The following is a 12,502-nucleotide window of genomic DNA, read 5'->3' as shown; positions in this document are numbered from 1 at the left end:
GAGTCGGCAGCCTTTGCACAGGCTTCCTTAGAAGCCATGAGCTCCTCATGGCTTGTGGGCAAGCCAACCACAAGGTTAGCTGTCAGAGATGTCAGGTAAGGATCAGATTGAAGGCAGAGTTCCTGTCGTGGCGCAGCGGCAACAAATCTGACTAGGATCCATGAGGTTGTGGGTTCGATCCCTGGCCTTGCTCAGTGGGTGAAGGATCCGGCGTTGCCGTGAACTGTGGTGTAGGTCACAGACATGGCTCCGATCCTTCTTTGCTGTGGCTGTGATGTTGGCTGGCAGCTGCAGCTCCGATTAGACCCCTAGCCTGGGAACCTCCATGTGCCGCAGGTGCAGCCCTAAAAAGCCAAAAAAAAAAAAAAAAAAAAAAGTCAAATTGAAGGCAACTCAGCCACAGAAGCAGTAGCACTCACAGAAGCAGTAGCACTCACAGCAGGACCCAGAGTTGAGGGCTTGGGCCAGGCAGGTTTAAGAGCAGAAAGCTCAGGAGTTCCCCTGTGGGACAGAAGGTTAAGGACCCGGCATTGTCATCTGCAGTGGTTTAGGTCACTGCTGTGGCACAGGTTCCATCCCTCCCCTGGGGAACTTTCATGTGCTGCAGGTGCCACCAAATAAATACATAAATAAGAACAGGAGGCTCAGAGCAGGAGAAGGGAAGCGGCAGCTAAAATGGTCAGCAGCAACCAGATTCTGGAAAGCTTTGCGTGCTGAGCCAGGGCTCTGGCCTTTTATCTTGCAGCTTAGGGAAGCCATTTAAGGGTTAAAGGGGGGCTGAGGTGCATGTTTGCCAGCTCATTCCAGTGGCTGTGGTGGGAGGTGTGCTGGAGAGAGGGGGTCTGGGACCAGAGCCCTGCGTTGTGTCACAATCCCGGACGGGAAGCTCTAAGACCCAGGGAGGCCGGATGCACAAGAAATGTTGGGGGTGGGAAAGCCCTCTTCCCTGCACTCCCCGCCTCTCCTCTGCTCAGGTCAACATGAAGGTGGACATTATATACGAGAAGGACATGCTCTATCTCTACGTGCTGAGCAGCATCGGGGGGCTGTTGCTGCTGCTGCTGATTTTCTTAGTTCTGTACAAGGTAGGAGCTTCGGGGAGGAACGGACACACCTGGCCAGGCTGGGGAAAGCGGAATTGGTGGGCGTCGGGGAGCAGAAGCCAAAAGGGGCCGCAGCCTACCCCTCCCTCTACAGATCGGGCTACGGGGTCCAAAGAGCAAGCAAGGGAGTTCCCACTGTTACAAACCTGACTAGGATCCATGAGGGTGCGGGTTCGATCCCTGGCCTCGCTCAGTGGGTTAAGGATCCAGTGTTGCCACCGTCTGCAGCATGGGTCAAAGGTGCGGTTCAGATCTCACATTGCCATGGCTGTGGCGTCGGCTGGCAGGTGCAGCTCCGATTCGCCTCCTAGCCCAGGAACTTCCACATGCCACAGGCGTGGCCTTGAAAAGAAAGGAAAAGCCAGTGCATGCGTAGAAAATGAAAATGGAAAATACCATATATGCTCCTTGGGAGCTTGTATTTCTCCCTGGACATGATATCTTAATGTCTTTCTTCTGAGTACAGTCAAATTTACCTCTTGCTTTCTTCTTCTTTTTTTTTTTTAGGACTGGACCTGCGGCACATGGAAATTCCCAGGCTAGGGGTCAAATTGGAGCTACAGCTGCCAGCCTACACCACAGCCACAGCAACGCCGGATCCTTAACCCACTGAGCGAAAGCAGGGATTGAACCTGCATCCCCTGGTTACAAGTCAGGTTCACTACCACTGAGCCAACGGGGAATTCCTGTGTCATATATTAGATTCCACGTGTAAGTGACATCATATGGTCTTTGTCTTTCTCTTTCTGACTTACTTCCCGTAGTATGAGAATCTCTAGTTCCATCATGTTTACCTCTTGATTTTTTTTTTTTCCGTCTTTTTGCCTTTTCCAGGGCCTCTCCCAGGGCCTCCCCCGCAGCATATGGAGGTTCCCAGGCTAGGGGTCCAATCGGAGCTGCAGCCGCTGGCCTACCCCACAGCCACAGCAACACAGGATCCTTAACCCACCGAGCAAGGCCAGGGATCGAACCCGCAACCTCATGGTTCCTAGTTGGATTCCACTGCACCACGAAGGGAACTCCAAATGTACAGCCTTTTAACATATTGCCAGGAAGGAGGTGTGGCAGTTATCCTCACCCTAGCCCTAGAGCAGATGCCATCTGTCTGTGGCATATGTGACTTATCCCCATGAATGATGCTTTCCTGTTTTGCCAGGGCTGACTGGTCCAAAGTGCTCTGTGGACTCTTTGGGGGGTTTTTTTGTATTGTTTTGTTTTGTTTTAGGGCCGCCCCTGTAGCAGATGGAAGTTGCCGGCCTACATCACAGCCATAGCAATGCCAGATCCGAGCCGCATCAGTGACTGGCACCACAGCTGGCAGCAACCCTGGATCCTTAACCCACTGAGCAAGGGCAAGGATCAAACATTCATCAACATGAACACCAATTGGGTTCTTCACTGCTGAGCCACAGTGGGAACTCCTGGACTCTTCGTTGACTCAAGTCTTGCCCCCCTGCAGGTTGGCTTCTTTAAACGGAACCTGAAGGAGCAGATGGAAGCGACTGAAGAGGCTTCAAATGACACCCCGGAAGAAGACTCTGGGAGGCCAGCATCTGGGGAAGACGCCAGGGATCCGGGCTGCCTGGAGCCTCTCCACAACGACAACACCCAGGACGCAGTGGGAGCGACTGAAGCCCAGGCCTGACTGCAGAGGGCCCAGGACTGGACTCAGCCTGCCTCTACCTGAATTTCACTGTGTGTCCTCGGGCAAGGACACACAGTGCCACTTCCTAGGCCTCAGTTTCCCTGCTTGAACATGCACCCATTACTGCCTGCCTCCTTTGCAGGCTCGTGGCGAGGATCCACCGAGGGATGGGCCAGGAAGGCCACAGAGATGAAGCCTTGTAATGATCCAATGGTCCCGGCTTCCACCGGCACCTCTCAGTTTTCGCCCCTGGAAGAGAACACTTGATCTAATTTTGGATAAACTGTAACCTCAGACCCAGCGACACTCTGGGCCCTCATACCCCCCTGCCCTTGGATGTCCCAGAGGCCTCAGACTCCCGGAGTCTTGCCCTGCATTCTCTCCTGCCTGGAATCCAGTCAGCTTTCAGTTCTGCCCGAGAGCAGATCTCATCCATGTCACTACATTGCTCCTGCAAGCCCCTTGCCCTCTGGCTAGCAACCAGATTTCCTAATACACCTCACCAAATCTGCACAATCGGGTCCCCGTTTCCTTCCTAGTGCTCCTTGAGCCATCCCACCTGCCTCTCTCTCTCTCTCTCTCTCCCCCCCCCTCTCTCTTTGATCCCCACCTGTGGCATGTGGAAGTTCCTGGGCCAGGGATCAAACCCACACCGCAGCCGTGACAATGCCTGACCCTTAACCGCCTGTGCCACCAGGGAACTCCCCACCTCCCCTTCTAAGCTCATCACACCCGCCTTCCTCACTTGCGTGCAGCTCCTTCCTGGCTCACTGCCTTCACCCACCCTGCTTTCTCTGCCTGGAACATTCCTCCTGCCTCCTTTTCCCAGCTGACTCTCTCTCAGCCTTCAGATCTCAGCTCACACACAACTTCTGCAGGGCAGCACCCCCAGCCCCGACTCAGTTGGGTTCCCAGATTCGATGCACCTGCACTAGCCTGTACTTGTCTGCATAGCACCGATGGTACTGTTCATTGTTCAATGATTTACTTAATATCCATCTCTGAACTTAAGCAGAGAACTCCACGGCGGAAGTGGGGGAGGGGTCATCCCCGTCTCATTCACCTCGGGACCCCTCTCAATAGCACAGAGCCGGACACAGGAGGTGCTTGACTCAGTTTCACTGAATTAGGGTGCTGGAGGGAAGATAGAGGAAAAAATTGGGGTGGGACCCTGGCCACCCCATCTGTCAAGGTGCCTGCCGCCTCAGCCCCCACGGGAACTTCATCCCATCCCACTGTGGCCCCCACTGTGAGACTGTGAGCTCAGGGATGGGGATTGTGCCCATTCACCTGGTCCCCACATATATGTACATATGTACCACATCGATTCCATTGTGTGATGTTTGTTGCCAGCGCAGCATTCCAGCCTGGCTCAATTAAATGAACTTTTGCTTCTCAATCCTTCCACTGAGTGGGACCAAAACAGTCAACTCATTTGCAAAAAGAAAAATTAAAAGTATAGTTGATTGGAGTTCCTAGACCCTGAACCCCTGCCCCAACCTTTAGAGCAGACAGCAGGAACTAGTCATTGCTGCCCTCTGGTGGTCAGTAGGGCACTAGGGCTATTTTGAATAACTCCAAGGCCAGTTCCTGCCCAACACTGGGAGATGAGAATATTTGGTCCCCCAAACAGTGATTTTTTTTTTTTTTTTTTTTGGTCTTTTTAGGATCACACCTGCAGCATATGGAAGTCCTCAGGTTAGGGAGCAAATGGGAGCTGTAGCTGCCAACCTGCACTGCAGCCACAGCAAAACCAGATCTGAACCACATCTGCAACGTTCACCATAGCTCACAGCAATGCTGGATCCTTAACCCACTGAGCGAGGCCAGGGATTGAACCCATGTCCTCATGGATACTAGTCGGATTCATTTCCACTGAGCCAAGAAGGGAACTCCTCAGGCAGTGACTTTAATGGCTCCCTTCTGCCTACAGCAGACGAAGTGAACATTCTCTGACCTGGCACGTAAGGCCCAGAACAGTCTGTCAAGACCTGCTGGCCTCTCCAACTTCATCAACCCCTTTCTGGACCAGCCCCCAAGGAACCATGGGGCAAGTTCCAAAGCAAGACATCAGGAAGGAAGAAGTGAGGCCCGTTTGCTCACAGGGGGGAAAAAATATTTTGACAGCAGGAGCATCACAGAACTGCTAAAAGTGCATGAAAAGATTTCAAAACCTGGGAAGCCTTAGGTTCTATTTATTCAAGCAGGACGTCTTTCTTTCTTTTTCTTTTTAGGACAAAAGCACTTAGAACAGAGTCTGGCATATGATTAGTGATCAGTCAAGGTAAGCTAATTTTTTTTTTTTTCTTTTTAGGGCCGCACCCACAGCATATGGAGGTTCCCAGGCTAGGGGTAGAATTGGAGCTACAGCTGCCAGCCACAGGCACAGCAACCCAGGATCCAAGCTGCATCTGTGACCTCCACCACAGCTCACGGCAACACCGGATCCTTAACCCACTGAGTGAGGCCAGGGATGGAACCCGCATCCTCATGGATACTAGTTGGGTTCTTAACCCCCTGAGCCACAACGGGAATTCTCGTGCAGAATTTCTTAAGCCCTTTGTGTAGGTCCTGCGCTGAGTCTGTGGACATGGTGGTGAACACAAAAGACAAGTCACTGCCCTCAGGAAGATTCACTCCAGTGGGAAAACAGAGTGAAAAATAGAAATGTGGTTCCAGCTAGGAGTTCCCATTGTGGCCCAGCAGTAAAGAACCTGACCAGTATCCATGAGAATGGCGTTTGATCCCTGGCCTCGCTCAGTGAGTTAAGAATCTGGCGTTGCCGTGGGCTGTGGTATAGGCAGTAAGACATGGCTCGGATCCCGAGTTGCTGTGGCTCTGGTGTAGGCCGGCAGCTATAGCTCCAATTCGACCCCTAGCCTGGGAACTTCTATATGCCATGGGTGAAGCTCTAAAAAAAGCAGCCAGAAAAAGAGAGAAATGTGTTTCCAGGGGGAGATAGGGCCCCGAAAAATGCGGGATAAGAGTTTAGAGGGTGATGGAGAGAATCCTTTTACGCAGGTGGTCACGAAAGTCTCTTCAAGGAGGCGATAATCTGTGACATGAGGAAAAAGTGAGTATTTTCATCACAGTTAGCAGCAAAACACAGATCTGGGAGGCTTGCTTCAGAAACAGACCTGTCTCCCTGTCCTTCTCCACCTCTGTGCCTTCATACGTGCTGGTCCCCTGGCAGCCTGAACACTTCCACCTGTTTTCCAGCCTTTAAAATCTTTCTACTTCAGGAGTTTCCATCGCGGCTCAGCGGTAATGAACCCAACTAGTATCCATGAGGACACAGATTCCACCCCTGACCTTACTCAGTGGGTTAAGGATCCGGCATTGCCGTGAGCTCTGGGTAGGTCACAGACGTGGCTTGGATCCCACGTGGTTGTGGCTGTGGCTGTAGCTCTGAATCGGCCAGCAGCTGTAGCTCTGAATCGACCCCTAGCCTGGGAACCTCCATATGCCGCAGGGGCAACCCTAAAAACACAAAAATGAACAAACATACCCATGGGCAGATTTCACTTGAAAAAAAAATGCTCAACATCCAAAATACTTTAAACTTTGAAAACCAGTAAGATCAGGACTGAACTAAATGCTCTCTAGAGCCCCTTTCCAGAGTCTGTAGATCATGGGAGGCTGGATTGAAATGTGCTTACAGAGGTTATTTGTTCTTGACAAGTTATAAGGCCTGAGGATGGGCGTGCGTCCAAGGGTGATGTCAGGATCCCGAAGCCCGAGAGGCCTTCTGGAGTCACGACTCCCCACGCGCCTGTGTGGCAGAGCCGCTGGGGGCAGGTGGGACCAGGCAGATGTGGTCTGAATGTCTCCTTCACAGGGTCCTGTCGGGTCCTTAGCAGGTGTCCATCTTAGATGTGCCCCGCCGATGGCTGATTCCCTGACGTGTGGCCTGTCCTCCTCAGCTAAGGTGACCACGGGCCACACCCCGGAATCCCTCAGATTCACTGATGGCACCAACTCCCCATCCTTTCCTGAGAAGCCAAGTATTAGGAGGGCTGAGGATCAGATGGGAAAGCAAAGTAAGATAAAAGTGGGCTAGGAAGGCGTTCCCATGGTGGCTCAGTGGTAACGAACCCAACTAGTATCCATGGCCCTGATTGGTGAGTTTGGTGTTGCCGTGTGCTGTGGTGTAACAAAGTGCTCCTAAAAAGGCAGTGGAGCTGTGGCAAATCGGGCCCAGCCTGGTGGGAGGGTTTAAAGGCTGAGGTTGTCCAATCTTCATAATGGGCACAGTATATACTCTCCACGGGTGGGGTCGGAACTGCAGACAATCCCTGTAATTCTGGTCAGAGAGTGCACAGAGGGGTGGTGCTGGGAGCCAGGGAGAGAGTCCCTCCATGTTGGGGAATAGGGATTTCCACAAAGTTGAAGGTTTTCTCACACCTCCCTGGACCCCCTCTGTGTTTGTGCAGCATTCAAAGCGTAGGACCTGAACTTGAGCAGATATGGGCAAGTCATGGCTCTGGAGTCTCAGACTGTAAGATTCCAGTGAAACACTGAATAGAAAAGCACTTCCCAGGGAGCTCCCTGGTGGTCTAGGGGTAAGGATTCAGCACGGACACTGCTGCAGCCAGAGCTTCAAAACCTGATCTGGCAACCTAGATCCCACGTCCAGCTGATTCTGGCAGCGGCCAAAAAAATAATAAACAATAAAAAAAAAAAAAAAGCACTTCCCAGACCAGGCCTTATGGCTTCACTGCTGTAGTTAGTGACCTAGAGTCTCCCACTGCCCAGAGCACTATCCACACACACACATTAGAAAGACAAATGTCTCTTAACACATAAAGGTTTTTATTGAACTCAAATTCAGGGGCTCCAAAGCCTGAGGAAGACGGGAGAGGCTGGGGTCTGCACTCAGAAGCCAGGCCCTGCTTTGGGGTCCCACCCCCCGCCCCACCGACCCTCACCTCTTCCTGACTCCGAGGGGGTCTCAGTAGCTACCAATCTAAGCTACCAACTCTAATTAAGTACCCCTCCCCCCCTCCCCCCACCCCCATCTAGCACTGTGCCAAGCCGGGCGTCCAGCAAGGGGCATGCTGCTGCTGAGGCCAGCTCTCTGCTGACCTCTTTCTGGATCCCTCCCGGAGCCTCTGGCTGCCAGCTTGGCCTCCCTCCAACCCCTCTTCATAGCCCATTTCCCATAAGTCTCCAGGGCATGTCACTTCCTCCACCCTGGCCCCCTCTCCTCCTCGAATCCTCAACTCCTTTCGCCTCCAGCGTTTCCACCCACTCTTCCTCCCAAGGTTTCTCTCGCTCCCCGTGCCCTTCTCTTCCGCCCACCACCTCCCCACGCCCCGCGGGGCCCCAGGTCAGCGCCGGCCGGCCGCGTGGGTCCGCTGGTGGCGGATGAGGTCGGAGCTCTGAGAGAAGGCCTTTCCACAGTCATCGCACTTGTACGGCCGCTCCCCGCTGTGGACCCGGTGATGCTGCAGCAGCGTGGAGGAGCGGCAGAAGCCCTTGCCGCACACGGCGCACCGGTAGGGCCGCTCGCCCGTGTGGGAGCGCTGGTGCTGAATCAGCGTGGAGGAGCGATTGAAGGTCTTGCCGCAGTCGGGGCAGCTGTAGGTGCGGCCCGGCAGGTGGGTGCGGGCGTGGATGGCCAGCACCGAGCTCTGGCCGAAGCGCTTGCCGCACTCGGGGCACTTGAAGGGCTTCTCGCGGGCATGGCTGCGGGCGTGGGGGATAAGTGCTGAGCGCTGGGAGAAGCTCTTGCCACAGATGCCACAGCTGAAGGGCCTCTGCCCGGTGTGCACCCTCTGGTGACTACGCAGGGATGAGTTCTGACTGTAGCACTTGCCACACTCGGGGCAGCTGTAGGGCCGCTCGTGGCTGTGGGTGCGCTGGTGCCGCAGGAGGTAGGAGCTGTCGCCGAAGGCCTTGCCGCAGTGCGGGCACTTGTAGGGCTTCTGACCAGAGTGGGTGCGCTGGTGGCGAAGCAGGTAAGAGCTGTCAGCGAAGGCCTTGCCGCAACGGGGACACTTGTAGGGCCGCTCGCCCGTGTGGGTGCGCTGGTGTTTGATGAGGTCAGAGCTCTGGGAGAAGGCCTTGCTGCAGACCTCGCATTTATAGGGCTTCTCGCCCGTGTGGATGCGCTGGTGCTGGATCAGGGTGGAGCCCCGCCCGAAGCTCTTCCCGCAGATGCCGCAGATGTTAGGCCGCGGGCCCTGCCCACCCCTGGCCCGGCCACCCCGTCGGCCGGGACCACGAAGGGTCCCCGTCAGGCCCAGGGGATTCTGGAGCATCTCAAACTGGGGTGGAGCCAGCAGGGCCCCTGTGGGCATCTCAAAAGGGGGCCCTAGCGGCAAGCCCCCGGTGGGCTGCTCCTCAAAGCCCTGGGTGAAGGAGTCCAAGGGGTGGACTCCCAAGGGGATGCTCAAGGGATTCTTTTCCTCAGAATTCAGAAGCATGTCTGCGCCTTCCTGGAACTTGGAACTCTGCGCTTCAAATTCAGGGCTTTGGGTTTTGAACTCTGGATTCTGGGGTTCATACCCCGGGCTCTGGGATTCATATCTGGAGCTTTGAGATTCATATCCAGGGCTCCCAGGTTCATACCCAGGGCTCTTGGGTTCATACCCAGGGCTCCGGGGTTCATATCCAGGGCTCTTGGGTTCATACCCAGGGCTCTTGGGTTCGTACCCAGGGCTTTGGGATTCAAAGTCGGGGCTCTGAGAATCTGATTCAGGGCTTCTGGGCGCAAATTCAGGGCTTGGGGGCACAAACCCAGGGCTTCGGGACTCAAAACCTGGGCTTTCAGGCTCAAACCTGGGGCTTTGGGGTTCAAACTCTGGGCTTTGTGACCCAAACCCAGGGCTCTGGGGTTCAAGCCCAAAGGGTATCTCTTCGACCTCATAGTCCCCAGTGCCTTCTTGCTGAGAAATTTCCTCTTCCTCATTCTCACTCATGTTGCCTGCAGGATCAGAAAATTACAGAAAACCCAGATTGTGTGGGGCATGGAAGGTCTCTGGGTCCCACCACTAGTTGCCACAAGCCTTTTTCTCCTCCTCAAGCAGGGTCGCTGGCCCTCGAGCAAGTGCTGAAATTCCCACCACCCCCCTCAGCAAATCCAGGACACCAGGTCCCCGCCCCCCGCCTCCTCCAGGTCCCAGGTGTCCAAGCCCCCGGCTCTTTTCCCCTCCCTGCAGCCCCCTCTCCCGCTCCCAGGCACGCTCCTCGGAGGGGCGCTCCCTCCCTCACCTTTGAGGGACCCTTCGGGGCTCCCCATTTCGTCACGACTTTGCACATCCTGGGGCTCGAGGCCCCATGGCGACGCCTCCCGTTCCATCCCCGCCGGCTCCCAGTGCGGCGGTGGCGGCGGCGATGGCGGACGATCCTGCGACCCGGGTCTGAGTGCCCTGAGACCCAGGCCCTCGCCGCCCGCCCGCTCAGCGCCGCCCAGGGGACCTGGCTGCCCAGCGTCGGCCCCAGAGGCCGGACGTCTTGACCCTGGGCCTCTCCGGCCGGCCGGGCCCCTCCCCTACCCGCGGCCCCGCCCCCACCCACAAGGACTCGGCTTGCCCTGGGGTCTCCTCAGGCCCTCGTGCGTTGTGGCCTCGGAGGTGAGGGGCTTCGCGACTCGCCTTGCCGCCCCGGGATACCGCTCCCCGCCCGAGACCCCGCCGTCTGGCCCCCCAGCCCCGGGCAGGGCTGCGGCTGGCCGACCCCCTCCCCTCCGCACAGGAAGTGTCCGTCCGCGGCCAGTTTCCCCCGCTGGCTAGCGCCGCGGCCTCTCTAGGAGCGGCTGGAGGTGGAAACTCGTTGGCATTAACCCTGGGCTGGATGGCCCGGGCGTCGAGGTAGGGGAGGACGGGGCGCCCTGCAGGCGCCAGGAAAGGCTGGGGCAGTTTGTGTGCCTATGTGCTAGGTCTCCGTCCGCCTGAGGGCCTATCTGTCCGTATTCCGGGCCCTGCGTCCCTCAGTGCCTGTGGCCAAGGGCGAGGCAACTAGCGAGACCAAGGTCAGCGAGAAGGAGCGACGCTTCCCGGCGCCAGCGGGGGCGGCGTCTAGCTCCCCTCCCCTCCCCGGCCTTGGGGTCAGCTCTGGCCGCGCCTCGGGAAACTGGATAGACGCCCCCCAACTTAGGCTCATCGAGTCTCCCGAGTCTGGGAACCCCTCCTCGAACTGTACACCCCCACCCCATGCGCGCCCTCCCCGACTCCTCCCGGCCCCCTACTCTCTCTGCTCCTCCTAATCGCCACCCTTCCCCCCTCGGTGAGGGCTAGGACCGTTGCCAAGGAAACAACCCCGCCTCCGTTTCCAGAGACACCGCCCCTACCTCTCAGCGAGCTCCGCGATTGGCCGGTGGAGCTCGTGCTCTCACCATCCCGCCCCCTCCCACTACACCAACTGCTAGGAGTTAATGGTCGCCAGGGAACGCGAGGCAGTTTTCTTATTGGTTGCGGGGTGCGCAGGCCGGTTCCACCTCCCCGGTGCTCCAGAAATGCCTGCGGGAGGAGTAGGAGGGAGGTCCCTGGCGTCTCCCTTCTAGACCGGCCTGTGCTTTCAGATCTTTTCCCGCCCCCGTTTACGCCTCATTAAGTTTTATCTTTCCGAAGACCGAAAGCCGAGGGATCTGAGGACAGACACCCTTCCTCCCCGGCCTCTGCCCACACTCTGCTTCCTAGCACCTTCCTTCTCCCCACAGGTTCCAGGTGCTGATGGGGCCCATCGGAGGGATACTGCCAAAGAGAGAAGGCTGCTTCCTTTTCTGTTACCCTGCCTCTCCCCTCCACCTTCCCTGAGTTTAACGCCATATCTGGAGTCTTAATCTCTGGTTCCTGGCTTTTCTCACAGAGAGGCAAGGATCTTTGGGAATCCCTTCAGGTGAAGGTAATAGAGTTCAGGAAGGGAAGTGGACCAAGAGAGAATCATGTGGCCTTTAAGACAGCCTTTAAGACTTTGCAGGCCTGTCCGACTTGCATAGAGGCTTGTAGAGGAAGAGAACCTGAGAAGCACTGCCGTAGGTGCAGTTTTGAATCAAGGAAAAAAATGACCCTGGAAAGAGAACTTAAGAGGATCCAACCCTTGCTACTGAAATTAGTTGGCAGTGTTCCTGACAATGAATGAGCCAGATTCTTCCTATGGGGATGATGCAAGAACTATAGAGTGTGTTTTCTCGTTGCCTTCCCAGACAAAGGAAGGGAAGAAACTGGTTAGGAGGAAACATGGCGTCTTCTATTCTTCTAAAAAGAGATGAGAACAAGAATTTGGAGAATCCCAAGTGGTGAAACGCTGGAGAGAAGCCATCTCAGTAAAGGCTTACAATCACAGACAGGTGTCTTCCTACAAATAAAGTGAGTACTTCTCTGCCCTCCAGAACAGCTTATAGCTCCATGCCTTTCTCCCATCCCAATGTCTGTCTTTGCAGAGAATGACCCACAGAGCCCAGCGCTAGAGAGCCTACATGGGCAGAACACCCTACAGGTACCCTGAGTATGGGCAAAGCTGGACCTGATCACCTCCTGGTCATTCCCAAAGCACAGATGAGAGACAAGCCTTTTGCTTTGCTGCTGCTTCTTTTTTTTCCTTTGGCTTTTTAGGGCCACACCTGCAGCATATGGAAGTTCCCTGGCTAGGGGTCGAATCGGAGCTACAGCTGCTGGCCTACTCCACAGCCCCAGCAACACAGTATCCAAACTGTGTCTGCAACCTACACCACTGTTCATGGCAACGCCAGATCCTTAACCCACTGAGCGAGGCCAGGGATCGAACCCACATCCTCATGGATACAAGTCAT

The 12,502-nt window shown here is 55.7% G+C and overlaps 2 protein-coding genes across 3 annotated transcripts in view; one reads left to right on the top strand and one right to left on the bottom strand.

Moving 5' to 3' along the window:
- Positions 1-4,156, top strand: part of ITGAL (integrin subunit alpha L) — a 40,257-nt gene extending 36,101 nt beyond the window's left edge. For both annotated transcript variants that reach the window (NM_001435041.1, NM_001044608.2), the window contains exons 30-31: positions 975-1,085; positions 2,563-4,156. In NM_001435041.1, coding sequence (NP_001421970.1) covers positions 975-1,085; positions 2,563-2,748 — 297 coding nt within the window. In that variant the 3' untranslated portion in view covers positions 2,749-4,156. The remainder of the gene's footprint in view (positions 1-974; positions 1,086-2,562) is intronic.
- Positions 4,157-7,539: 3,383 nt separating this feature from the next.
- ZNF768 (zinc finger protein 768) lies at positions 7,540-10,429 on the bottom strand. The gene is made up of 2 exons (XM_005653012.4): positions 9,964-10,429; positions 7,540-9,676 (listed from the first exon to the last, which is right to left on the bottom strand). The coding sequence occupies exons 1-2, from the start codon at positions 10,049-10,051 to the stop codon at positions 8,079-8,081; spliced, it is 1,686 nt and encodes a 561-aa protein (XP_005653069.1). The 5' UTR covers positions 10,052-10,429; the 3' UTR covers positions 7,540-8,078.
- Between the last annotated feature and the right edge of the window lie 2,073 nt (positions 10,430-12,502).

The sequence above is a fragment of the Sus scrofa genome, chromosome 3 (assembly GCF_054392235.1).
Source record: "Sus scrofa isolate SSC_HxYL_T2T_F1_AM1 chromosome 3, Sscrofa_HxYL_maternal_Yorkshire_Landrace_v2.0, whole genome shotgun sequence".
Classification (NCBI taxonomy): domain Eukaryota; kingdom Metazoa; phylum Chordata; class Mammalia; order Artiodactyla; family Suidae; genus Sus; species Sus scrofa.
This window is presented reverse-complemented; position numbering and strand designations above follow the sequence as displayed.

Excerpts from the sequence above, each read along its gene's own strand:
- ZNF768 (XM_005653012.4), bottom strand. The coding sequence starts at position 10,051 with ATGGAACGGGAGGCGTCGCCATGGGGCCTCGAGCCCCAGGATGTGCAA. Across the intron at positions 9,677-9,963 it reads CCCCGAAGGGTCCCTCAAAG|GCAACATGAGTGAGAATGAG; the intron begins GTGAGGGAGGGA and ends CTGATCCTGCAG.